The sequence below is a fragment of the Scyliorhinus canicula genome, chromosome 2 (genome assembly GCF_902713615.1).
Source record: "Scyliorhinus canicula chromosome 2, sScyCan1.1, whole genome shotgun sequence".
NCBI classification, from domain to species: Eukaryota; Metazoa; Chordata; class Chondrichthyes; order Carcharhiniformes; family Scyliorhinidae; genus Scyliorhinus; species Scyliorhinus canicula.
Window position 1 is genome coordinate 225,322,763 of NC_052147.1, and position 27,820 is coordinate 225,350,582.

Sequence of the window (27,820 nt, forward strand, 5' to 3'; positions counted from 1 at the left end):
CGAACATACATGCTCAAAGCCACTTTGATCACCATGCAACCTCCTACCACCCTGACAGGAGGAAGGCAAAAGGATGGTTTTCTTCCGCCTGATGTCCCATATGTATCAGTTTCCGAGGTGTTATGCAGAACAGTGCAGACTTATAGCGCTGGTTCTCCAGCCTGTTTGTACTTGCTAAGTATCTCACTGGAATGGCTGGTAAGTTCCTGCAGATTTCAGAAGGAGTATTTAGAACAAAGAACAAAAAGCAATACAGCACAAGAACAGGCCCTTCGACCCTCCAAGCCTGCGCCGACCATGGTACCTGCCTAAACTAAAGCCATCTGCACTTACGGAGTCCGTATCCTTCCATTCCCACCCTATTCATATATTTGTCTAGATGTCCCTTAAATGCCACTGTCGTACCTGCTCTCACCACCTCCCCAGGAAGTGCATTCCATATATTTACCACCCTCTGTGTAAAAAAAACTTGCCTCGCACATCTGTTCTAAACTTTTCCCCATGCACTTTAAACCTCGGCCGCCTAGTACTTGACTCTCCTACCCTAGGAAAGAGCATCTGACAATCCACTCTGTCCATGCCACTCAGAATCTTGTAGACCTCTATCAGGTCTCCTTTCAACCTCTGTCATTCCAGTGAGAACAGACTGAGTTTATTTAACCTCTCCTCATCGCTAATGCCCTCCATACCAGGCAACATCCTAGTAAATCGCTTCTGTACCTTCCGCATTCTGGTAGTGTGGCGACCACAAGTGTACACAATATTCCAAATAAGGCCTAATTAAGGTCCTGTACAGCTGTAACATGACTTGCCAATTTTTATATTCAAAGCCCTGGCCGATGAAGGCCAGCATGCCGTATGCCTTCTTGACCACCTTATACACATGCGTAGCCACTTACAGTGATCGGTGGACAAGCACGCCCAGATCTCTCTGCCTGCCAGTAATCGCAAGAGTTCCACCATTTATTGTGTAATACCTACATGCATTGGACCTTACAAAGTGCATTACCTCATACTTGTCCGGGTTAAACTCCATCTGCCATTTCTCCGTCCAAGACTCCAACCAGTTTATATCCTGCTGTATCCTCTTCACTATCCGCAACTCCGCCATTTTTTGTGTTGTCTACGAACTTACTAATCAGACCAGCTATATTTCCTTCCAAATCATTTATATACACCATAAACAACGAAGACCCCAGAACTGATCTCTGTGGAATGCCCCTAGTCACAGCCTTCCATTGAGTAAAGCACCCTTCTACTGCTACCCTCTGTCCTCTGTGCCCAAGCCAGTTCTGTATCCAATTCTGTAAATTATTCTGGAGTAATCTTCAAAACCTCAAATGCTATTTTCTAGGGATACTGATCTATGCTGTTATTAATTTTGAAGATGACCCTAACAAACTGGATGTATGAGTTTGCAGGACAACCACTTCAGATTGGAAAAGCTGTAACATGCAATGAAATGAAGAGATTGCTGGAAATGCTTGCAGATAACTTCAGCCAAATGAATTGTGGACAATCCAATCTTTTCCTCTTGCAATTTCACTATCATTGTGCCAATTTAACTCATTCCAACTGCCGAAGTGTTTGAGTGTAAGGACAGAGTAAAAGCCATAGTGTTCTGAACATTCTGGCTATTGTGCTGAGGTTCTGTTCAAGAAAGTTAGTCAACACCTACCACTGCCTCTACATCCTCCCTTCCACCAAACCCCACCTAAGTTGCTGCGGTACAGCTATAAAATTGGCACCCAACCAACAAAAGAAAGAATGCTCAGGATGTCTCACAAGCAAGCTGAATCTAATTCTATTAATTATCGCCCTATTTGCCTCCTTGCAATTATCAGCAAATGAGTCATCAATACTGCCATTAAATAATATTTACTCAACAAAAATCTGCTGACTGAAGCACAGAAGTTGCAGAAAACCTTGTCACAGCGTCAATCTAAACATGCACAGCTGAATCCAAGAACAGCAGTGAGGGCTGCTTCCTTTGATATCAAGGTAGCAGTAAACATGTATGACACCAAGAAACTGTATCAAAATTGAAATGTGTGTGTGGCAAAGGAAAAGGCATTCAGTGATTGGAATCAAATCATACCTGAACCAAAGGAAGCTGATTGTGGTTGTTGGAGGTCAGTCATCACAACACTAAAGCATGGTTTTAGGTTTTTTCAGGAAGGTGTCCTGAACTCAATCATAGAACCATAGAATTCCTACAGTGCAGAAGGATGTCATTCAGCCCACTGAGTCTGCATTGACCCTCTGAAAGAGCACCCTACCCAGGCCCACTCCCCCCATAACCCCACCTAACCCACACATCTTTGTGACACTAAGGGAGAATTAATCATGGCCAATCCACCTAACCTGCACATCTTTAGATTGTGGGAGGAAACCGGAGCACCTGGAGGAAACCTAGACAAACACGGGGAGAAAGAGTAAACTCCACACAGTCAACCCGGGCCCCTGGCGCTGTGAGGCAGCTGTGCTAACCACTGTGCTAACCAGTGTGCCGCCACCACCTTCAGCTGTTTCACCAATGATAAGCCCTTTATTGTTAGTTCGGGGCACATTTGTTGACGATTTAACACTGTTCAGCTTCAAGCTTCATTCAAAATTCTCCAAAAAAGGGAGCAGTCCATAGCAGCCTACAGCAGGATAATAATGATGTTGGGCTGAGAAGTGGCAGACAATCCCCAGAATCACCATCATCACCAAGTTCCTCATCCTCTTGGGTTTACCAAAGCTGAACACCATTGCTAAAAGAGAAGGGCAAAGACTGGGTACTCTGTAATAAGTGGCTTAAGTCAAGGATATAGTGGCATAATCACTCACCTGAATACCTGAATGGATGTAGCTGTAACAACAACCAAGAATCTCCAAACCATCCAGGACATAGGATTGGAAGAAAGGCATTTAGCTTCTCAAGATGATTACACTATTCAACTAGACCATGGTAGTAAACATTAGTCACATTTTTGGTGATGGTGCAGTGAGGACTTATCTTCTGTTGCCTAAAGCTGAACATATACCTGATTCTGGGAAAGTGCCCAAGATTTCAACTAGTTTTGTTATTATCTACATCCAAGAAAATTCTCCCTGTTATTGGAGAAAAAGAAGCATGGCATGTTCCCTTGAATTCTATGTAGTTTCGGGTTCTTTTAGCATAACAAAATTATTTTTTGATGTCAGCTCTGCCCCAGAAACACACAGATTTCAGAAACTAGCTAGTTGAACCAACCGCAGGGTACATGTGAATTCAAACATAGAACAACAGAATCAAATATATTTGCATCTACATGCCTGATATGAACCATTCTTAGCTAGCACCATTTTACCCTTGAATTAAATTTCGCCAACTGTTACTTTATATTCCAGTCTGGGAATGCTCCATTCATTGTACATCTTCTGCACATGAGTAGATTCTTCCTGATTTAAGTTAAATATTAATTTGAATAATACATATCAACCCACCTATGAGGGCACCAAAGATAATTTAACCAATTTGCAGATATTGAAAATCCACTTGTAACACCACACCAGTGAACAACATAACACTTCTCCTTCTGATAACAGTGAATTTTAACTGCAGGGAAAACTTAATTTAGTTTCAAATAGGAAATACATTTTAGCCTTCATCACAAAATCCTTAGCATTTTCATGCTTCTGGGGTTTCCCTTTCCAGAAATATCAAACCCACTGTAATTTTCATGACTTACTTCATCAGACCCAGATCCAAAAATCAGCAGGTCAAAGGGTATAGCTGCAACCATGTCAATGAGAAACCAGCCTTTGAAGTAGTGAATTGCAATTTTTGCTGGATGACTGACCACTTCTTCATTTTGGTTCACATAAGTTGTTCTGAAGTTTATTAGAATATCAATAATGAACATAATATCCACCATTAAATCTACGACATTCAGTGGGCTGCAGGAATATCCGCACTCTCTTCTCTTTTGCTCCTCCCTGTCATTGAGTAGAAAGGCTGCAGAGTAGGGAGTGAAGATGGCGGTGTAAATTACGAGTAGCAGAATTAGCCAATCCCAGACCGCCTTGAAAGGACTATAATGCAGGATGGTGAGCTTGTGGATGCGAGGCGTCTGAAGCTTGTACTCAGGTAAAACATCAGCTCCCAGGGATAGAACCTGCCGGGGGGAGGCGGGAGGAGGGGGGAGGGGGAGGGGTGGGTGGAGAGAAATGGACAAATGTTAGAATTTTTCAGATTTAGCCCAATTTATGTACACTACTGATACAGATTTCTGTCATAAAATCAATAAGTACTGAAAAATAATTACAACTTGACCAGAAAATATATGGTTGCATATTATTTAGAATCTAAGATGAGTTGTCTTTTATGCTGAGGAATACAGGACATGAGTGGACCAATCAGCCCTTTGAGCCTGTTTTGCCATTCTTTTTCCATTCTATCATAACAATGGTGGAGGGAGTAAATGTTTATTGTGGTGGAAGGGGTGCCAATCAAGCGGACTGCATTGCCTAGGATGGTGTCCAGCATCTTGAGTGTTGTTGAAGCTGCACTCATCCAGGCAAGTGGAGAGTATTCCATCACACCCTTGACTTGTTCCTTGTAGATGATGGACAGCTTTAAAGCTTGCCAAGAAATGAATTACTCACTGCAGAATTCCCAACCTCTGACCTGCGCTTGTAGCCATAGTATTTATATGGCTGGTTCAGTTCAGTTTCTGGTTAATGGTAACCCCCAGGATGTTGATAGTGGGGGATTCAGTGATGGTAATACCATTGAATGTCAAGGGGCGATGGTTAGATTCTCTCTTGGTGGCGATGGTCATTGCCTGGCACTTGCGCAGCGCAAATGTTACTTGCCACTTGTCAGCCCAAGCCTGGATATTGTCCACATTTTGCTGCATTTGGACATGGATTGCTTCATTATCTGAAGATTCATGAATGAAGCTGAACATCTGAAAACATTCACACTTCTGACCTTTTGATAAAGGGAAGGCCATTGATGACGAAGCTGAAGATGGTTGACCCTAAGACATTACCCTGAGGAACTCCTGCAGCAATGTCCCAGGACTGAGATGACAGAACTACAACAACCACGTCCATCTTCCTTTGTGCTAGATATAGTTCTAACAAGTGGAGAGTTTTTTTACCAACTCCCATTACTTTCAATTTTACGAGGGCTCCTTGATACTTTGACACTCGATCAAATGCGCCTTGATGTCAGGGCAGTGACTCTCACCTCACCTATTGAATTCTGCTCTGTTGTCCATATTTGGACGAAGGCTGTAATGAGGTCAGGAGCCGAATGACCCTGGTGGAACACAAACTGAGCGTCAATTAGTAGGTTATTGCTGATTAAGTGCCCCTTGGTAGTGCTGTTGATGACACTTTCCACCACTTTGCCAATGATCAATAGATTGATGGAGCAGTAATTGGCCAGTTTGGATTTAACCTGTTTTTGTGTAAAGGACATATCTGGGCAATTTTCCACATTGTCGGGTAGATGTCAGTGTTGCAGCTGTACTGGAACAGCGTGGCTGGGAGCACAGCAAGTCTGACGCACAAGCCTTCAGTACTATTAACGGAATGCTGTAAGTATCCCACAGCCTTTGCAGTATCCAGTGCCTTCAGCAGATTCTTGATATCATGTGGAGTGAATTGAATTGGCTGAAGATTGGCATCTGTGATGCTGGGGAAAGCTGTGATGGATCATCCGCTTGGCACTTCTGGCTGAAGTTTTAATCTTGCAGAATATGGCAGCTAGTGCAGTAAAAATAGGGGCTTGTTTGGTTCCCCCCAATGCTCCTGTACTATGATGGAGAACTCTACTTTCCACATTTCTGAGGAGGCCCTGTTTGAAAGTCCAGGTGAGAAATATGGAGCTCCAGTGTAAGGTAAGTAAATAGAGTGGAGTGGTAATTTGACAATGATTGCCACTCCTTGGAAGATTCAGCACATTGTAATCTGTCAGGAGCTGTGTAGCAGTCAATGGCTTGGTGCCCTGTGAAACACTGCAAATCTCTTCTGGTATATGGGGGGTTACCAGTCAAAGCTTTTGACTTCTTTCAGCTGAGATGTGGGGATTTTGCTTCAGGTCTACCATCTGGACCATCTTTCTTCCCATAACATTGGGATCTCAGCTTACTTTGTCTTCTTGGGTGAGCATTGTTCCATTATATAACCTCGAGTTTATTTTTGACAGCTTCATTTTCAGGTCACCATCTTGAGCAACTTCACACAGGTCAACGAAGCTCACTACTGGTGTCTATCACTTCATACTAACTTGATGCTCTCCCTTTGCAGTCATCATTCCAATAGTCAATTTGTTTTTTACCTTGATGGTGCCAACCTGTTCTATGATGTAGAGTGATTTGTCAGAATCATCGTCCATCATCTCTCTAGTCACCATCTTTATAGACTTGCTTTTCTTCTTTCCAGCAAAACCCTTGTGTGCAAAATGATTCAGCTTCTTACAGTTGAAGCACTGCTTCCCCCATGCCCAACATGCTTCTTTTTCTTTTCTGTGGTGTCCTCCGCAATACTTTCATCCTGTACTTTGGCCTTGATTTGTCTGCTGTTCCTCTGTACCTGGACCTTTTTCCCCATTGTCTTGTGCTGGGAAGGCCAGGATTGCAACCCTGGATAGTGCATAGTCTAGTTCAGTTCTGCCATCAAAATACTGCTCAGCTGATGATTGACCACCTCAGGTCACATATATTCTGCACATATATCAATGGCTTTCTTGGGAGTTTCTCTTCACTCAGCAGATGTGCTCTCACAGCATATCTCTTGTTCCTAAGACAATCCTATCTCCGAGCAGGTCCTCCTCCAGTTGCTGAGACGCACATGATTCAGCTAGGTGTCTCAATGCAGTCACATATTGATCAATATTTTCCTCCCTCTTCCTGAGTCTGGTGTTGAACATGTAGTGTTCATAAACAACATTAGCAGAGGGTTCCAAGTGGATCCTTAAGGTCTCCAAAACTTCGCAAGAATACTCTAGGGTACAATGCAGCTTCGAGCACTCTTTACCTGGCCCCGATAACAGAGTTGCTACTCTTTGGGCTGGAGATTCTCCAATTGCCGACGTTGAAATCGTGTTCGACAATTGGCCGGAAAATCCGTTTTTACGCCGAAATTGGGGACAGTGCCATTTATCGGATGCTCCACCCCGTTAAAAAAGTTGTAGTCACTGAGTACGCCACACGCTGTTGGGACAGCCTCACGACGTCACCTGAGGCCCTCCCCCGATGCTCCAACCCCGATGCTCCGCCCCTGCTGGGCCAACTTCAAGATGGCATCAGTAGCGTGTGCTCACAGCTTTCGGGGATCTCATGTGGCGGTTGCGGACTGTGTCCAGCGCCGCCACAGTCGGGGGCGGGGAGCCGTTCCACTGGCCGGGGTGATGGGGGGGGGGACATCAGCAGGGGGTGGGCGGACTGGTGGAGGGTGGTCTGGGGGTGGCGAGGGGGGTTACAGGGAGGCACTATCTGGCAGGTCGGGTCCTCAAAGATCACATGCTGACTTGCAATGCAGAATAATGCCAGCTGCGCGGGTTCAATTTCTGTACCGGCCTCCCCGAACAGGTGCCGGAATGTGGCAACTGGGGGCTTTTCACAGCAATGTCATTGAAGCCTACTTGTGACAATAAGCGATTATTATTATGATTATTGCACAAAAGACAGCAGTGCAAAAAGACAACAGTGCTTGTAGCAGGTTTCATAAGATTTCAATAGTACATTTGACACCCCTACCCATCCACCCAACTCTTGGAGCAGCCCCCTGAATTTACCTTATTTCTGTCAGCTGGCCTATGAAAAACTCAATTTTCCAGCCTTCCTGACAAGCAGCAGCCCGTTCCCATCAGAAACGGCAGGGCAAATGACTGGTGGCATTCAATTGGGGCTTGGCAGTTAAAACAGGCGCAGCCTCAAATCATAATCCCACAACAAATTAATTCCCATTCCCACTTTAGATGCTCCCACTCCCACTTCTCATTTCTGTTGGCTTCCCACCACAAATTAATCGCCACCCTTGGGTGTCAGCCTCAGTGAGGGAGATCGAGGTCCTTCCACAATATGACATTTATTCATCTTTTCATATATACTTTCTGAAGGAATTGAAAAATAATACTATTTTCCTCAGGGTGGCAGTAAAGCCACTCTGACATTCAGAGTTTAAAAAAAAATTAGACTGTAAATCATCAAAATTTTATGCAAACCTTCCGCTGTTATACATATCTGTTCATCTCCAAAGGTGCTGCTGTTAGACAAAAATACAAAAGTTGTATCTTCTTTCCTTTCATTTTCTTTCATTTATTTGTTTTCCTCTCTTATGTTTTTCATATTTTTATTCACTTGCTCTTGGAATTGTTTTCAGAGGTTTTTCCTGAGTTAACATTGCTGTCCATTTTGATTTAATTTCAAGTCCAGCCCCATGGTCCTAATTCCACCCACCCTCCCCACTGCTTCCCTGCTTTCCTGGCTGCCCACTAAAGCTGTCTCTAGTGTACAATGGTGTCCTGCTTGATTCCGAGCTGAGCTTCAAATGTCATGTTTAATTTGTCACCAAGGCGGCCTATTTCCACCACCATTTACAAAATTCATCTGTACTTCACTGTCACCAAAACTCTCATCTAATCATTTGTCACCCACCGCTAAACCCAACTTTTCCAATAAATTAAAGCAAAAACAGAAAATGCTGGAATTACTTCAGAATTCTTTTTGTTTCAGAAGTCCAGCATCAGCATTATGTTGCTTCAATTCTTCCAATACCTTCTAGACTGGCTTCCCAAGCTCTGTCTCACATAATCTCTTATTTATCCAGGACCCCGCACCCCATCTCCTATCCTGATTGAAGTTCAACTCACTTATCATTTTTCTGCTTACTAAAATCAACTGTTCCCGAACTTAATGAGCAGGGGAAAGGGAGGTGGACAGGGAGCCTGTTACATTTTCATGGCTCTGCTGCACTCTACCACTGCAATCCCTTCCAATTCTATGCCACTGGCTTGTTCTTACTTTTCTAGGTCTGCCCTGCTGTGCACCCACATTCACCTCACTCCCTACATTGGCTTCAATCAGGGCCTAAATTGGGCTAACACAATTCTTCCCCTTGTCTCTGCAACTTTGTGATTTATTGCATTGTCTCCTACTGAAATGTATTGTTTCAGCATTTTAAAACTGTCAAAAACCTGATTACCCTTCCAAGTTTCAAAAACATAAGCCTGGCACCACCTTGTTTTATTATGTTTACTCTTGTTCTTTTCAATCTTGCTAACATTCCATGCTATATTATGGCCTTGACCTTCCACCTAGATTTAAAAAAAATGAATGCATTGCCTGCTGTGGAATGTGTTGGTCCAGGTTAGATTCGGATAGATACCATAACCCGTAGGAATTTCTAAAGCAAAATTCTTTTGTGATTTTTAATAACAAAACAAATGGTCCACCCACGTTGACGCTACAACCAAGAAAGCACAATAGCACCAATACTTTCTCAGGAAATTAAAGAAATTCAATAGGTGCACATTGACTCTTACCAACTTTTACAGATGCACCATAGAAAGGCCTATCTGGCTGCATCGCAGCATGATATGGCAACCAAGACCGTACAAAACTACAAAGAGCCGTAAACACTGACCAGTCCATCACACAAACCCGCCTCCCATCCATTGACTCTATCTACACGTCCCACTGCTTTGGGAAAGTGGGCAGCATAATCAAAGACCTCTCCCACCCGGCTTATTCACTCTTCCAACTTGTTCCATCGAGCAGGAAATGCTAGAGGCTGAGAACACTCACTAACAGATTCAAAAACAGCTTCCCCGCTGTTACCAGACTCCTAAATGACCCTCTTATGGACAGATCTGATCTGTAGTACTGAGTTGTACTACACTCCTCTATGCTTCACCTGATGGGTGTGTCTATGTATTTATTATTTTTTACGTTTGCCCTATGTATTTTCTTTTCATATATGGAATGAAATGTCTGAACTGTATGCAGAACAATACTGTTCATTGCACCTGACACATTGCATTAAACAAGAAATTAGAGATGCATGTAACAAGGGAATATCGGTGATCATGGGTGATTTTAATCTTCACATAGATTGGGCAAATCAAATTAGCCACAATGCCTTGGAGGTGGAATTCCTAGAGTGTATACGGGATGGTTTTCTTGACCAATATGTGGAGGAACCAACGAGAGAGCAGGCCATCTTAGACTGGGTACTGTGTAATGAGAAGGGAATCATTGCCAATCCGGCTGTACGAGACCCCTTGGGGATAAGCGACCATAACATGATAGAATTTTTTATCAAGATGGAGAGTGAAGTAGTTGATTGGGAGACTAGGGTGCTGAATCATAATAAAGGGAACTATGAGGATATGAGGCGTGAGTTGGCCTTGATAGATTGGGGAATTACTTAAAGGATGACAGTGGATAGACAATGGCAAACATTCAAGGAACACATGGGGGAACTACAGCAACTGTTCATTCCTGTCTGGCACAAAAGCAATGGGGGTAAGAGGGCCAATCCATGGCTGACAAAGTAAATTAGAAATAGTATCCGATACAACGGAAAAGCATACAGATTGGCCAAGATAAATAATCAGTGGAATTCTCCGACCCTCCGCCGGGTCGGAGAATTCCCGAGGGCGGCGCGAATCGCGGTCTGCCACCCCGACGCCGGCTGCTGTATTCAGTGGCGCCTTTTTTCAGGCGGGTGCAGGGTTCACACCATGCCGGTTGGGGGCCATTGGCAGCGGACCCCCGGCAATTTTCTGGGCCCCGATGGCCTGAGCGGCCGTCCGTTTCTGGCCTGTCCCGCCGGTGTGGGTCAGGCACATGACGGGAACTGGCAGGTAAGTCGGCAGGGACAGTCCTCCGGGGGGGGGGGGGGGGGATCCTACTCCGTGGGGGTCCCCACTGTGGCCTGGCCCGTGATCGGGGCCCACCGATCTGCGGGCGGGCCTGTGCTGTGGGAGCACTCCTTCCTTCCGCACTGGCCCCTGTAGGGCTCCGCCATGGCTGGCGCAGAGAAGAGAATCTCCCCGCGCATGTGCCAAAACACGTCGGTGGTTCCGCGTATGCACGAGATCACGCCGGCCCTTTGTCGCATGCGCAAACTCGCGCAGTCCCTTCAGCGCTGGCTGGTGCGGCGCCAACCCCTCCGGCGTCCACCTAGCCCCCAGAAGAGGGAAGAATTCCGCACTTTTGGGAGCTGTTGACACCGGAGTGATTGGCGCCGGTTTTCCCGCCGGCGTGGGGACTTAGTCCCTAGAAGGAGAATCCCGCCCAATAGGTCTGAGGATCGGGTACAGTTTAGAATTCAGCAAAGAAAGACGAAGGGATTGATTAAGAAGGGGAAAGTACAGTATGAAAGGAAGCTTGCAGGGAACATAAAGACTGACACTAAGCGTTTCTAGATATGCGAAGGGAAAGAGATTGGTAAAGAGAAATGTAGGCCCTCTACAGACAGAAACAGGGGAATGCATAATAAGGGACAAAGAAATGGCTGAGCAATTGAATACTTACTTTGGTTCTGTCTTCACAAATGAGGATACAAATCAGATCCCAGAAATGTTGGAGAATGAAAAGTTTAGTGAGAGGGAAGAACTGAGGGAGATCAACATGAGCAGAGAAATGGTGCTGCAAAAATTGATGGATTGAAGGCGGATAAATCCCCAGAGCCTGAGAATCTGCATCCCAGAGTGCTTAAGGGTGCTATTTCCTCTGGAAATAGTGGATGCATTGGTGGTCATCTTCCAGGATTCTATAGACTCTGGAATTGCCTCTGCAGATTGGAGGGTACTTCACTCTGATATTCAAAAAGGGAGGTACAGTAGTGAGAAAGCAGGGAATTATAGACCAGTAAGCCTTACATCGGTAGTGGGAAAAATGCTTGAATTCATTATCAAGGACTTTATAACGGAACATTTAGAAAGCAGTGGCAGGATCAGTTAGAGTCAGCATAGATTTATGAAGGGAAAATCATGCTTGACAAATCTGTTGGAATTCTTTGAAGAGGTAACCAGTACAGTTGGCAAGGGTGAACCAGCTGATGTAGTATATTTGGAATTTCAGAAGGCGTTTGACAAAGTCCCGCATAAGAGATTATTGTGCAAAATTAAAGCGGATGCACGAGATCATGCCGGCCCTTTGGCGCATGTGGGGGAAATGTACTGAGGTGGATAGAAAACTGGTTGGCAGAGAGGAAACAAAGAGTAGGAATGAATGGGTCCTTTTCAAATTGGCAGGCAGTAACTACTGGGGTACCACAGGGATCAGTGCTGGGAACCCAGCTATTCATAATATATATTAATGATTTGGATGAGGGAACGAAATGTAACATCTCAAAGTTTGCAGGTGATACCAAGTTGGGTGGGAGGGTGAATTGTGATGAGGATGCAGGGATCCTACAGTAAGATCTGGACAGGTTGGGTGAGTGGGCAAATCAATGGCAGATGCAGTAGAATTTGGATAAGTGTGAGGTTATTCACTTTGGAAGCAAAAACAGGAAGGCAGATTACTACCTGAATGGTTGTAAATTGGGAGAGGGGAGTGTGCAGCGGGACCTGCGTGTCCTTGTGCACCATTCGCTGAAGGTAAGCATGCAGGTGCAGCAGGCGGTAAAGAAGGCTAATGGTATGGTGGCCTTCTTTGCGAGAGGTTGCGAGTATAGAAGCAGCGATGTGTTGCTGCAATTGTGCAGGGTCTTGGTGAGGCCACACTTGGAGTATTGTGTGCAGTTTTGGTGTCCTTCTCTGAGGAATGATGTTCTTGCTCTCGAGGGAGTGCATCAAAGGTTTACCAGACTGATTCCACGGATGGCGGGACAGTCATATGAGGAGAGATTGACGAGGTTGGGATTGGGCTCGCTGGAGTTCAGAAGAATGAGGGGAGATCTCATAGAGACTTTTAAAAGTCTAACAGGACTAGACAGGGTAGATGGAGGGAAGATGTTACCAATGATGGGTGTGTCCAGAACCAGGGGTCACAGTCTGAGGATTCAGGGTAAACCATTTTGGACAGAGATAAGGAGACATTTCTTCACACAAAGGGCGGTGAGCCTGTGGAATTCATTACCACAGGACGTAGTTGATGCTAAAACTTTGAATATATTCAAGAGGCAGCTGGATGTAGCACTTGGGGAGAATGGGATCAAAGGCTATGGGGAGAAAGCAGGATTATGCTATTGAGTTGGATGATCAGCCATGATCGTGATGAATGGCGGAGCAGGTTCGAAGAGCCAAAAGGCCTTCTCCTGCTCCTATCTTCTATGTATCTATGTGTCTATGTGACAATAAACAAATCCAATCCAATCCAATGCAATTTATATGGCACTTTTCACAAAGACCTTGACAGCCAATTTACTACTTTTGAAGTGTAGTCACTTTTTTAAAACGTATGAAACAGCACAGCCAATTGCACTCAGCAAACTTCCTCAAGGAGCAATAATGACCAGATAATTTTCTTTTCTTTTCTGGCTTGTTATTTAGTCAAAACACCAGGGATAACTCCCTTATTCTACGAAATAGTGCCATGGAATGTTGTTTTATTCTTTCATTGGGTCTGAGCACCAGTGTTTGTTGTCAATTCCTAATTGCCCTTGAGTAGATGATGACCTTTTTGAACTGCTGCAGTCCACCCGGTATAGAAGACAGAGGCTGCGATTTAACCACTGTGTTGCACCTGGCGTGGATCTGGCCATGCTGGTTAAACAGCGGGAAAGGTCATAATAGAGATTTGTGCTAGGTGAGAATCAGTTTGTCATCTAATCGGCCAGCTTCCGATGGCGAGTTCCATATCACACCAAAATATGGCGAGCATACCATTAACCTCAATTTGCATTAATTTCCATCTCATTAGTGAGATTAAAGTTGAATGTAATGGTTTCCCAGGAATTTACCAGCTCCCTAGTGAGAAATCTTGCGGGTGTCGTTTAGTACATATTTTAAAAATGTGAAGCTGACACAATGGCTGCTGAGGGGAACTAAGGAGGTGAGTAGCCTTTTCTATTTTCAGGCATGCAGTTCAAGGGCACTGGAGGTGCTACTGCAGTGCTTGTGGTGGTGGTGGGCGGAGTCGGGCTTGGATGGGGGGCTGCAGCATTCCAGGTCGAGGGTCACCCCTGAGCTGGTGGGGAGGGGAGAGGGTGAGGGTATTTCTATCTATGTGGCCTTCAAGCCAACTCTAAATATTGTGGATAGCCATAACAGGGGCAACTAGAGCTGCTGCCTGTCTGTCCTATTAGGACAGAGCATTGCTCCTGGTTATATGCTGAAGGTCACTTTAACTCTCTCGGATAGTGAGCAGCCTCTAGCTTCAGGCTATTGCTATTAAGGAATTGGCCTTGTTATTTTTGAGAGCTGCACAGCTGGGTTGTGTTTGCCACTTGCTCCTGCTGGTGGTTGCAGATGCCTGGAGGCAGCTGTTGCTGTTTCTTCTATTTCTGTAGCTGGAAAGAAGGACAATTTTTTCTAATATACCTGGGACCTGGAACACTGGGCTCTGGGGGATGCATGAGTCCAGAAAGCAATCCGTTTTGAAGCAAGAAGACGCTGTGGGATCTGGTGCGCGGCATTGATTCCAATAGGCCACCTGATAATGCTGTGGAAGAAATGTTTTTGCAGATTGCTGATGCTTTTGTTGCTGGTGTGGTGAGTACTGCATGTAACTGGCATCACCATGGGTTAAACACGCTGGAAATCAAGGATGGGGCAGCATGGTAGCACAGTGGTTAGCACTGTTGCTTCACAGTTCCAGGGTCCTAGGTTTGATACCTGGCTTGGGTCACTGTCTGTGTGGAGTCTGCACATTCTCCCCGTGTCTGCATGGCTTTCCTCTGGGTGCTCCGGTTTCCTGCCACAAGTCCTGGAAGACGTGCTGCTAGGTAATTTGGACATTCTAAATTCTCCCTCTGTGAATCCGAACAGGCGCCGGAGTGTGGCAACGCTGGGATTTTCACAGTAACTTCATTGTAGTGTTAATGTAAGCCTACCTGTGACACTAATAAAGATTATTATTATTATGTTTACCTGCACCTTGAGTACCAGTGGAATATGTGGATTCCAGAATTTGGTACCAGTGAGATTGTGCCGTGTTGGAGGGCTTGCACAGCTGCAGCTCCTGGATGGAAAATGTCACTAATACGTGGAAAAAGTATAGCATTGATGGACAGATCATTTCTACGACAAAGTTTTGGACATGATAACACATTCTTAGGCTTACCTGTTTCTATTGAGGAACTTGTGAGGGATGGTACTATGAGTTTGTTTTTTTGTGAAAATGACTTATAATTTTGTATTGGTACCAATATGGATCGGTGATGTTTCCTTGTTGCTTAATGGTTAGTGTGATATGTGGAATGTTACGTAGTTGATTTTCAAATCTTTGTTACTGTTGACCGTTTAATCAACAAAATATTCTCAAGTGGTGCTGCAGATTGTGATTGATGCTTGCTGCTGCTTGCTTCTGTGGCCAGGAGTAAGGAAAGGGAAGATTATGGGATGACCTGCTGCCTGGGCTGGAGAGGGGGAAGGGGAGTTCTTTCTTTTTTCTGGGGTGCTCTGGATCGGTGTGACTCTCCATTGCTGAGGAGTCTATTACTGGGAGCTCCAAGAGGGGGAAAGAGAGGAAGATTGATTTGAACATGTGGGCCGGGATTCTCCGAGCCCGTGACAGGTCACAGAATCAGCGGGGGCACGGGAAATTCCTGCCATGCCGCTCAGACGCCGGGCTGCCGATTCTCAGACATGTGGCCTTGTCTGAGGAGGAGAAGGAGTCGGACCAGGAGGGAATGGTGGACGAGCCCAGGGACGAGCCACAAGAAGTGCCAGAGGGTGGAGGAGAGGCGGCAGCAATGGTCCGGCATGCCCAAAAGCAAACAGACTGCCCAATATCCCCCCTGCCGTTGGTAAAATTGCTGAAATGTCAGTAGGGGCAGAGCACCAATCACCAGTCCACCTAATATCCACCAAACACCCAACCCCAACAACCTTGTTTGCTGGCCTGCTCCTGTAAGATTGTAAAATTCTGGCCTATTGTGGTGAATGTAATTCACACTGTAATATATATACCATATTATTGTAAGCGCAGTTGTGTTGCCCGACCGCTAGGGGGAGTAGCACTGGGAATGCATAGGAGTTTGTACAGGGCTCCACCCTTGGCTCCGCCCACGGCTCCTCCCTCTGGACTGCTGTATAAAGATCGATGCCCAGAGCCAGCCGACCAGTTCATCCAGGGATCATCGTGTTACAGGCTGGCTCTGTTGTAAGTAGATTAAAACCACTGTTCATATCTTAAAGTACGTGTCTCGTGAATTGATGGTCTCATCACCTATATTAGAATCCAAAAGCATTTAAAGGCAATTTATTCTGTATTCTTGGTTCTGAATTTAAGCCAAAATCTAAGTGATTCCTATCTGGTACCAGAATTATAAAGTGAGCTGTTGCGAGTAACATTGAGTTGAATGCAGTCAGCAACCCAGAAATAAAATTGGATAATATATCAAATGAATGTTGTGGCCAAAATGTAACTGGAGCTTTGTGATGATAATATTTTGCCAAGGAGAGATGTCAAAAGTATTGCAAAGTGGATGAAGGATTTGTACTGTATTGCTATGCTGGTTAAGGCTGAAGCCCTCAACACACTCCACTTCTCTCCCTCTTTCTCAGCAGTTTCCACCCACGTACACAACACTGAAAGTCATTTTTCACCTTAATTATCTCAGCTAGTCACATATGTGCAAATAGTTACTTGCTGAAGTACATCACAATCATTCAAAATAAACATGGGATTCCCTCAACTTTTCAATCCAAATACTTGCAGATTCAAAATAGTTCCCACAATAAGTTGCGTAGAGGATATCAGAGGAGAAATCCTTTGTTTTAAAGTGATACCTTTCAAACAGAAATGAATTCAATGTTATTAGACGAGCTGAGGCTTTCTCGCGATAATGTCTTTGTTATAAGTCTCAGATACGGGGCAGCATGGTGGCGCAGTGGTAGCACTGTCGTCTCACGGCGCCGAGGTCCCAGGTTCGATCCCGGCTCTGGGTCACTGTCTGTGTGGAGTTTGCACATTCGCCCCGTGTTTGCGTGTGTTTCGCCCCCACAACCCAAAGATGTGCAAGCTAGGTGGATTGGACACGCTAAATTGCCCCTTAATTGGAAAAAAATGAATTGGATACTCTAAAAAAAACATTTTTAAGTCTCAGATACATTAGGAACGTAAGAAATCGGAGCTGGAGTAAGACCATTTGTTCCTTTGAGCCCTGCTCTGCCATTCAACCAGTCATGGAAGATCATCTACCTCAAATCCATCTCCACTCATTATTCACACATCACTTAATCCACTTCATGCCAAAAATTCTATTGACCTACTTTGAATGCACCCAATGGTTGAACATTCACAGCTCTCTGGGATAGAAATTTCTAAAGATTCACAATTCTTTGAGTGAAGAGGTTTCTCTCATCTCAGCCCTACATGGCAATCCCTTATTCTGAGAATTGACCCCTTGTTCTAGATTCCCCAGCCAAGGGAAGCATTTTACAGTTTTAATCCTTTATATTCCAATAAGATCACATCTCATTTTTCTGAATTCCAAGAAATATAGGCTCGTCTGATGAAACTTTGTTGCACTTGCTCTAGTGCAAACACATTCCTCCTTAGGTAAAATGAAAACTGCAGATAATGCCCCAAATATCACCATGTATGTTTATAGAAAAAAAATTCTTATTATTTTTATACTCCAATTCCATTGTTGCTGGAGCTGCATGTTAATTTTCTGTGATTGATAAGCACACACAATTTTTTCTAAGTGCCAATATTCCCAGTCTCTCACTATTCAAAACATATTCTGTTTTTTCATTTTCCTACCAAAGTGGAAAACTTCACATATTACCATATTGTATATGTTATTGCCGATACTCATCAACTTATCTACATCGCTCTGCAATCTCTTTGTATCCTCCCCATTACCTACTTTCCCACTGACTATGTATCAGGAGCAAACTTGGATATGTGACATTCAGTTCCCACATCGAGTTACAGATATAGGTTGGGATTCTCTGACCCCCCGCCGGGTCGGAGAATCGCCGGGGGGTGGCATGAATCCCACCCCTGCCGGCCGCCGAACTCTCCGGCACCAGAGATTCTGCGGGGGCGGGAATAATTCCGCGCCGGTCGGGGGCCATTGGCAGCGGCTCTCCCGGCGATTCTCTGCCCCGCGATGGGCCGAAGTCCTGCTGGTTCTATGCCAGTCCCGCCGGCGTAAATTGAACTAGGTCCCTTACCGGCAGGACCTGGCAGCGCAGGGTTGCTCCAGGGTCCTGGGGGGCACGGGACGATCTGGCCCCGGGGGGTGGGGGGGTGGGGGGGTGGGGGGGTTGCCCTCACAGTGGCCTGGCCCGAGATCGGGGCCCACCGATCCGCGGGCAGGCCTTGCCTTGGGGGCACTCTTTTCTACGCGTCGACCATGTCAGCCTCCGCCATGGCTGATGTGTAGGTGAACCCCCCGCCCCTGCGCATGCGCGGGAGCTTCAGCAGCTGCTGATGTCATCCCCGCGCATGCTGCTGACGTTCCTGCGCATGTGCGGACTCGCGCCGGCCAGCAGAGTCCCTTTGGCCCCGGCTGGCGTGGTGCCAAGCCCCCTCCCCGCCGGCCGGCGGGGCGCAAACCACTCCAGTGCCAGACTAGCCCCTGAAGGTGCGGAGGATTCCGCACCTTTGGGGCGGCCCAATGCCGGAGTGGTTCAGTGCCGGGTACGGGAGAATCCAGCCCATAGTTTGTAAACAGCTGAGGGCAAGACGGTGATCCTTGTGCTCCCCCACTAGCGTGGTAGCCTAGTGGTTAGCACAGTTGTTTCACAGCTCCAGTGTCCCAGGTTCTATTCCCGCCTTGAGTCACTGTCTGTGCGGAGTCTGCTCCGTCTACCCGTGTCTGCGTGGGTTTCCTCCGTGTGTTCCGGTGTACAGTCCAGGCAGATACAGTTCATGAAAACTTACACCGCACAATAAATACATAGGACATGGCGAGGGAGTGGGCCTCGGTAGGGTGGTCTTTCAGAGGGCTGGTACAGACTCAATGGGCCAAATGACCTCCTTCTGCACTGTAGGAATTCTAAGGTTCTATTTGTGGCTGTAACCAAACTCCCAATTTCTAACTAAAATAGTGCAACAAATATGTTACATTAAATTTAAATATGAACTGGATATTCTTATATTTCACACATTGGTCAGAACTTGTGGAAGCAAGAGGGGTTTTGGCCTCCAGATGGAGAGCTAAAAGAGACCAGTGTTGCCCTTTTTTGGGCAGGACCGTTACATCTTGTTTAACCCAAACACGTGACAGGCCAGCAGAGGCTCTTCCCCTGGGAAAAGGACTATGCCTGCGAAGAGATGTTGACGGATCAATGGCACCAACTCTATTAAACAGCAATGCAACAGGATAGGCAATGGCTGCTGCCAGTCTGACACCTAGCAAAGATCTACAGTTGTCGCTCAAGATGAATGATGGTGGGGGATTGGGGTTGAGGGGGGGGGGGGGGGGTGAGGGGTGGAAGTGTGAGTTGTGGGGGAGCTGTGGGGAAGGGCTTTGGCATCAAGAGCAGGGTGACGGCTCTCTGTGAGCTCTCCTCTTCCTGATGCCAGGTCCCTTGAGTAGGCACTTGATCCCAGACGCCTTTATGGAATCTTGCACAAGTTTGCCTGTTGAATGATGAACCCCCCCCATCTACTGCTTGGTTAATGTTAGTAGACATGAGGTGGGATGAGGTCCTCAACACGGCATTAATTGCCATTTAAGGGCCGTGATTGGTGGTGAGGTGGAAATGTCGTCCACGGGTTTACCTGGTTTGGACTTAGTCATTGCAGAGGCAGGAAGGTGGCATGCCACTATCCCGCACCATTTTGCCTGATTAAATTCCCACCGGGGTGGCACAAGACCCCATCCATTGTTTCTAGATGCAGCTCTCAAATCTTTTCCAAGACATACAAAGAAAATACCTGGTTGGATGATACCTAACACAAATTAATTACGAAACAATTTTATTTCTTTGATAGCATGTGTTCAAACAAGCAATTATCGGGAAAGGGTAATGAATTACTTGCTGTTTTCAGTCTTTCAGGAAACAAGTTCAAATCATAGCTTATTTGCAATTTAACCATCTTTCATTTTAGTACCTTAAAAACCTAACAATAAAATGAGACACCTTACTGAAGCATTTTGATGGCAAAATTGTCAAAAATCAGAAAGAGTGAGATAACGGGACTAATTGGGTAGCTCTATCAAAGAGTAAACTAAGGTATGATTGGCTGAATGATCCCCTTAAATGCAATCAGATTCTATAAATGAAATACTGAAACCTGACATTTCTAACATATCAGAAAACTGTGCTTAAATTGGCTCCCTTTCACTTGGCACAGCATAGGATATTGGATCTGAATTTCCTGTAACCATTTTGTCCAACTGCTTCCGAAATTCTAACAAGCGAGCATTTGATCTTCACGAGGCAGATAACATGCAACAAGTGTTTCAGATACGTCTTCGAGCAGGCAGTTCACAATGACATTCGTAAAATGCCATGTCCTTTACACAGTTGGAGCAGCACGGTAGAAAAATGGAAAGGCTTGGAAGGAGCTCCTCCCTTGTCCATTTGGTGTGAGTATTCACCGTTAAATGAACTTGTGAAGTCTCAACTTATTTGCTGATCGGCGTAGTCCTAAAGGATGAGACTGTTTCTAATTCGCTAGCAACAGTCAATCTCACTTGGAAAAACCACAGGCTGGCTTGTGCACAAAATCACACCACAGTTCAATATATAAATCTGCAGGATTTGTGCAGATGCCTCACTACAGCAAACCACTTGCCCTAATTAGAGCTTATAAAAACCAAGACACTTAATCATAACTTCTTGATTTACCTTTTCTGCTTGACCTTTGTCCTTTCTGTTTTTGGGCCTTGGTGATGTACTAGATGCAAAGTAGCACTGAGACTAATTCAAATCCAGTGCGCTTCATTGAGGAGGTGCTGACTAACCAAATGTTGTCGTTTATGCAAGCTGCAATGAAATTTGCTGTTTGTCCAAAAACATTAAACTTCTTTGAAGGATCTAACCCAATGTGTTTTACACAACGCGGAATGGATTTTTTTGACATCATTCAATGCAGTTGTCAAGTTCAAGGCAATTTATTACATTAGTGTCCTGCCTGGAGACTTTTTGACTTGTGTACGTAAAAGTGACAGACACCCCACTTCATCACAACAATTTAATTTTTAAAGTGATTAAACTAGTTACATCAGTGAAGTGTAATTAAGGTACATATGCATCATAGTCTACAGATTCACAAGACAGATTGCAGAGGTGGAAACACCTAAGCATGAAAGAATCCTGCAATTTCATTTTTCTAATTGTTTCTAAGCTTACTACTGATCAATGTTAATTATATAGATGTGGGTTATTGTTGAAACCAGACTGCTCTTATGAAACTGTAAAGCAGCACGCTTTATTTAAGTATGCTGTATAATGAGAAATACTCTAATTAAAAAATATAGATTGCCTCCCCTGGTAACTTGTTGGGTAAATAGATCATGTGCCTTACAAAATTCAAGGCTTGATGCTGAGTTAGCTGACCTTAGCCAGGATGAAGTTAATCAACTGGTCTCAACAATTCTAGCATGAGCAGAGGAAAGGATCAGTCAACATTTCAGTCCCTATTTGCTTTCAGTGATCCGAATAGAAAAATGCAGACATGTGATTATTGGTTAAACATGGATCAGGCAAAGCTGCAATGGCCTTAACGGTTGAACAACTTGCTGACTGCCTTGCCTTATAAATGAAAAAAAAAGCATTGTGTTGCGAGTCTCCATGGGATTGTACAACAGCATGAGTCACTGGCCCTGATTTTCCAAAGAGTAGCAATCATTGTTGGATTCACAGAATCATAGAATTTACAGTGCAGAAGGAGGCCATTTGGCCCATCAAGTCTGTACCGGCCCTTGGAAAGAGCACTCTACCTAAGCACATACACCCACCCCATCACCGTAAACCCACCTAACCTTTTTTGGACACGAGGGGCAATTTTAGCTGAGTCAATCCACCTAACTTGCATATCTTTAGACTGTGGGAGGAAACCGGAACACCCGGAGGAAACCCACGCAGACACGGGGAGAATGTGTAGTCTCCGCACAGACAGTGACCCAAGCCGGGAATCGAACCTGGGACCCTGGAGCTGTGAAGGAATTGTGCTAACCACTGTGCTACCATGCTGCCATCCTACCCATTGATAGAATCATAGAATCCTGACAATGCAGCAGGAGGCCATTCAGCCTATCGATTCTGCACCAATCCACTCCACCCTATATCCGTAGCCTAACCTAAACATCTCCGGATAAGAAGGAGCAATTTAACGTGGCCAATCCAGCTAACCTCCACATGTTTGGACTGTGGAAGGAAACTGGAGTATCTGGAGGAAACCCGCGCAGACACAGGGAGAATGTAGAATCTCCACATAGACAGCTCCCAAGGCCGGAATTGAACTCGGGTCTCTGGTGCTATGAGGCAGCAATGCTGACCACTGTGTCTTTCAAATTGATCTGTCCCCCTACTTTGATGCTGTTCCACATTTCTTGCTGGGTCTTCTGAACCTGGCATTGCCAGGTTACGAAGTGCAACACCCCTTGGGCAGTTCCATTGCAGCAGAGTAGAGTCGGGGAAGCCAGGGCATGCTCCCTTTTTATGGAACTAGCTGTGGTATGGTGAATTTAAAGGTCCATTTGAATGTTAGTGAATGCCTGAGTTGACAAATGAGTGAATGGTAGGGTAAGTGGGTGAGGTAAGTGGGTTTGTGGGTAGATGGGTAGGGTGGGTGAGGTGGCAGGTGGGTGAGCTTGTGGACGGTGAAGTGGTAGGATGGTTGGGTGACAGGTGGGTAGCATGGAAGCTCTGTAGGATTGCAGGTGGGTGAGGTGGAAGATAGGTGAGGTAGCAGGTTGGTGGGGTGATAGGTGAGTTAGGTGGCAGGCGTAGTATAAGGGTGTTTAGGTGAAACAAGGGTAAATGTGGGACTAGGGAAACAGTATTTCCACATAGTGACGTAGAGAGTCACGTAATAGTAGACTGTATGTAGAGGAGTCTGGAAGAAGTAAACATGGACACATTGCACCAGAGATGTATATAGTTATAAGTTGTTAACGAACACAAATCTTCAACTATACAAGCCTCCAGATATCTCAGTGAGATAACAAACAACCCTTACAACATGACGGCAGAGAAGGATGGGCACCAGAATCCTGAAAGCATAAAAAAGTAAAGAAACTGCAGTTTCACTTGCGAGAAGTGCACCTAAATCGAAGACACAGCTAAAGATCGGAGAAAAATTTCCATTGCTAGACCCGATTGATCATAGAAGCCATCACGAAGCCTAGCCAGATCACAAAAGGCTGAGCAACATTCTAAAAAAAGGCTGAAAGGCAACAGAAGAATCCACTCTGCAGCTGAGGACTCCCTGGAGGTCCATTGTGCATACCCGCAGATTGCAGAGTCAAAGGACCTAGCAGGGGTAAGAAAAGTAAAGTAAAAAGGCAGAATTTACCTCGTAAAATAAGAAGCATTCAGAATCAGCATTCCAGACTGCAGCTGGATGAAAGCTGGAGCAAGGGTCCACCGCAGCCCCATAACATGTGATGGTAGAACTCGAATGAATGAATGAATGAAAAAAACAGATGGAAGCACTGCATAATTGCCTTCCAGTACATTTGCCCTAAATTGAAAGTTCACAAAATGGCAAAAAACTTATTTTTTTAAAGGTTTCCTGTAGCGCAAATAGGTTGGAAAAAATGGTCCTGTCACCGCAACAGGAGCTTGCCAAAACCCAACAGATGCAGAAAGAATAATGAGAAGGAAAGAAATGGTTACTGCACAGCCGCTTTTAAAAGGGCAACAACATTTTAAACTACTATCCTCAGTGAGGAAAAACAACCAGGGGTAGCAAAGTGATGTTACCAGACAAACTAAGGCTAAGGCAAGAGTCAAACCAGACTCAAAATTGGGCGTCACGGAATGGAAAATGTTTAGATTGCAGGAATACATCAGGATTAAGTCAGAATTCTGAAGGAATACATGTTTTTCATACTAGATATTTTTATGCTTGTTTGGTGTATTTGCAGATGAAGTAATTCTAAAATAAGTTATAGATGAAGCCTCAACCATATTTAGGGAGATATTAAAAACGTTTGACAAATATTTTAAACTCCTTAGTTGTGGAGAGTGCAGACCTTAACAAACACACCTAATAACGCACTGAAGGGGTGTGGAAACCCTCGGGCATGGGGGACAGGCAACTCCTGGGTGCGAGAGACAGGAGACCACAGACTAAGAGAAATGGGAGCCCCAAGCTGAGGGAGACAATACCTAAGCAAACCACAATATGTTCACAGTGAATGTCAGTGCAAAGAAATGCACAGAGCTGAAGATTTTAGTGTAGAGCAAAGAAAAGGCTCAGAAGCAACCAATAGACTAAAAATAGAACTTTCAGGGAACGCCAACTCTTTATTCAAACTGCAAACGCAGCTAGCCGTGAATGAAGGAAGGCTATCTGGTATAATCCAAAAGAAACAAAGCCTGCAAACATGAAATGAAACTGTTCCACAGGAAAATATTCATGTCAAAGCTGAGTTAGAAGAGTTCTACCACAGTTTTGCCAGGCACAACAGCAGACACAAAGAAAAATGTTGTTGCCCTGTAAGACTCTTTAAATAATCAATACATCCCCTTGCAAAAATATGAAACGTTAAAAAAGATGTTGAATACAACTTCAGAAAAAGATGAATTGGAACTATCAGCAGCGAAAAAGCACTGCATTCAAGTGCGGTGTGGGTTGGCAAGACTTCAACAAGAAGATAAACAGTTGAAAGAACAATGATTGTCCATCAAAATCAATGCAAAAGGAATACATAACCCTTGGGAAACATGAAGAAATGAAGACTGGATTGAAGAGCAGAATGGAAGAACATAGAAATACGTTGAGGACACTCTGTTAAATTACAAGAAAACTCAAGATGAAGCAATTAAGCTTTGCAAAGAAAAGGGAAACCTATTAAAGGACCTTCAACCACTACAAGGATCCCTCAGGTCAAAGCTTATTCCTCTGTAAAATTATGAAAAGAAGAAAGATGAATTTAATGTCACTCCAAACTGAAGGACCAATTGACAGAGAAGATTCGGCAATGTTCGATATTGCAGAATGAAACCAAGAGATAGAAGAAAGAGACTGAAGAACAAGCTGAATGGAAAAGAGGAGGCATTGAAAGTAATAGCTATAGAACTTGCCAAATTTGCGTGGAAACCATAAGTAGCATAATTACAGAACTGAAACAAAGTAAGACTTCACCAGGGTCAGACTTCACCAGGTCTGACCCTGGTGAAGGACAAGGCCAAAACACTACTGCAGATGGAGAAAGAAAAGACAGAAGTAAGATCAGAAATTGTAAATTTGATTCTGAAGCTCAAGGAACTAGTGGAAAAAACAATGGATGCCTCAAAAATACTGAGAACCATTGAGTTATTGAAAAATGACATGGTTGAAATGAAAATCAAGCACCTAGAATGTTAAGAAAAAGTTGAACAATTGCAAGGGACAGTTGGAGTTCTCACAAAGGAGCGTGAAGAGAGTTGGAAGCAACCGGCAAAATAAATTCAGACATGTTGAGTTTCAAGCTAATACAAACAGCATGAAGTCAATGCTGGAACAGGAAAAGGAATTGTTGATCAATCAGAACAGTTGATTGAATGCAGAATTAACAACCAATGCTGAAGAAATTCTTGAACCATAATCCAATCTGAAGAACATGAAAGATGAGATGCACAGTTTGGAAGAGTGCCATGTGAGAGTACTTTTAAGAAATGGGTGTTTAAGAAATGTACCTTTAAGAAATAGTACTGCTCATGTTACTGGAGTGATGTCAGAGTGTGGGTGGAGCTGAGCTCTACTTCTGCTTTTTAGTTTCAGTTTGAGAAAAGCTTGGGTGTGTCTGTGTTTTTCAGTGAGCTGCATCTGGAGTTAAAACAAAGGGTCACACGCAGTGCCTTACGGACAGAGACTAAAAGCAGACTGCTAGACTTGGCATAAACATTGCAGTTAACATTACCTGACAAAATGCGAAAAGATGAGGTAATTATGGTGGTGGCTAAGCATTTAAAGTTGCCTGAGATAGTTTGACTCATTGGAAATGGCTAAAATTCAGTTACAACTTAAACAAATGCAACATAAGAAAGAATTAAAGCAGTTTAAATACGAAAGAGAGAGAGAGAGAGAGAGGAAAAAGAAAGAGAAAGGGAGATACAAAGATACACTTTGGGGTTCTCTAAACCCTGACCCATAACAAGAGCAAATCTGGACTTTTAAAGCAAATAAGGAAAATTCTAAGAAACAAATTGAGGATTTAATGAGTGAACTGAACAAGTCTTAAGGAGCAGTCATGGAAGAAAGATTCTGAAAAGAACTGAATGTCTATGTTAAATTGTTGAACATATATAAGAATAGCACAGATAACTTTGAAACAAAGGGAAACAAATCCACCAAAATATTTGCTGAGTTAAATGCAAAAATGAATTGGAAAATAAGAGAGTAAACCAAATATTTGGTGAAACAAGTGGAAATGAAGATTCCATTTATGAAACATGAATTTCCAGAAGAACACGGCACACCCATGAAAAAAGGAAAGCTGAGTTGGCTCTATGAATGAACGGAGTGAATATTCTCTTCAGAAGGATTCAGATAAGCCCATGGTATCCAATCAAAGAAGACGGATTGTTGATCGAGAGAAACGCAACTCGAAGGACGCAAAATGCAAATTGAATGGTGACACCAAAGTACCGGAAAAACAGAATACTATGATTTCAACTGGAACAGCACAGTCAGCTCAAAGCAAGTGAGGCTACCACTCCTCCAAATATGACAAGAATGAGATCTAGAAAATCTTGGGCAGGATTCTCCGATCGCGTTTGTCGATGGGCCAAGTCCCCGACGGCGTGGGACAGGTGTGCTTACACTGTTCGGGGACCTCACTTGGCGGCTGTGGACTGAGTCCAGAGTCGAGGGGAGAGCTGTTCCGCTGGCAGGGGGGAGCTTCGGCGGGAGCTGGGGGGCCTGGTTGGGGGTAGTCCAGGGGTGGCAATGCTGGTTACAGGAGGGCAGTCTTTGGCAGATTGGGTCTGGATGCGGCCAGTGCCATGTTGCATGGCGCGGCCGCCGCAGGCTGCCACTGTGTGCACACATAGAACATTGAACAGTACAGCTCAGTACCGGCCCTTCAGCCCACGATGTTGTGCCAACCATTTATCCTAATCTAAGATCAACCTGACCTACACCCCATCAATTTACTGCTGTCCATGCACCTGTCTAAGAGTCGCTTAAATGTTCCTAATGACTCTGACTCCACCACCTCTGCTGGCAGTGCATTCCATACAAACAACACTCTCTGTGTAAAGAACCGACCTGTGACATCTCCCCTGTACCTTTCTCCAATCACCTTAAAATTATGTCCCTTCATGACAGCCATTTTCACCCTGGGGAAAAGTCTCTGGCTATCCACTCTATCCATGCCTCTCATCACCTTGTACACCTCTATCAAGTCACTTCTCTGCCTTCTTCGCTCCAGTGAGAAAAGTTCCAGCTCCCTCAACCTTTCTTCATAAGACATGCCCTCCAGTCCAGGCAGCATTCTGGTAAATCTCCTCTGTACCCTCTCCAAAGCATCCATGTCCTTCCTATAATGGGGCGACCAGGAACCTGGCCATTTTCCGGCCGTATCCACAGGTAAAGCCGGGGGCTTT

The 27,820-nt window shown here is 44.7% G+C and overlaps 1 protein-coding gene across 4 annotated transcripts in view; it reads right to left on the reverse strand.

The window, feature by feature from the left end:
- The window catches only part of LOC119961986 (potassium voltage-gated channel subfamily H member 7-like), a 565,928-nt gene that overhangs the window by 99,243 nt on the left and 438,865 nt on the right, over positions 1-27,820 (reverse strand). For all 4 annotated transcript variants that reach the window (XM_038789678.1, XM_038789677.1, XM_038789679.1 and 1 more), the window contains one exon: positions 3,717-4,142. In XM_038789678.1, the coding sequence (XP_038645606.1) occupies positions 3,717-4,142 (426 nt within the window). The remainder of the gene's footprint in view (positions 1-3,716; positions 4,143-27,820) is intronic.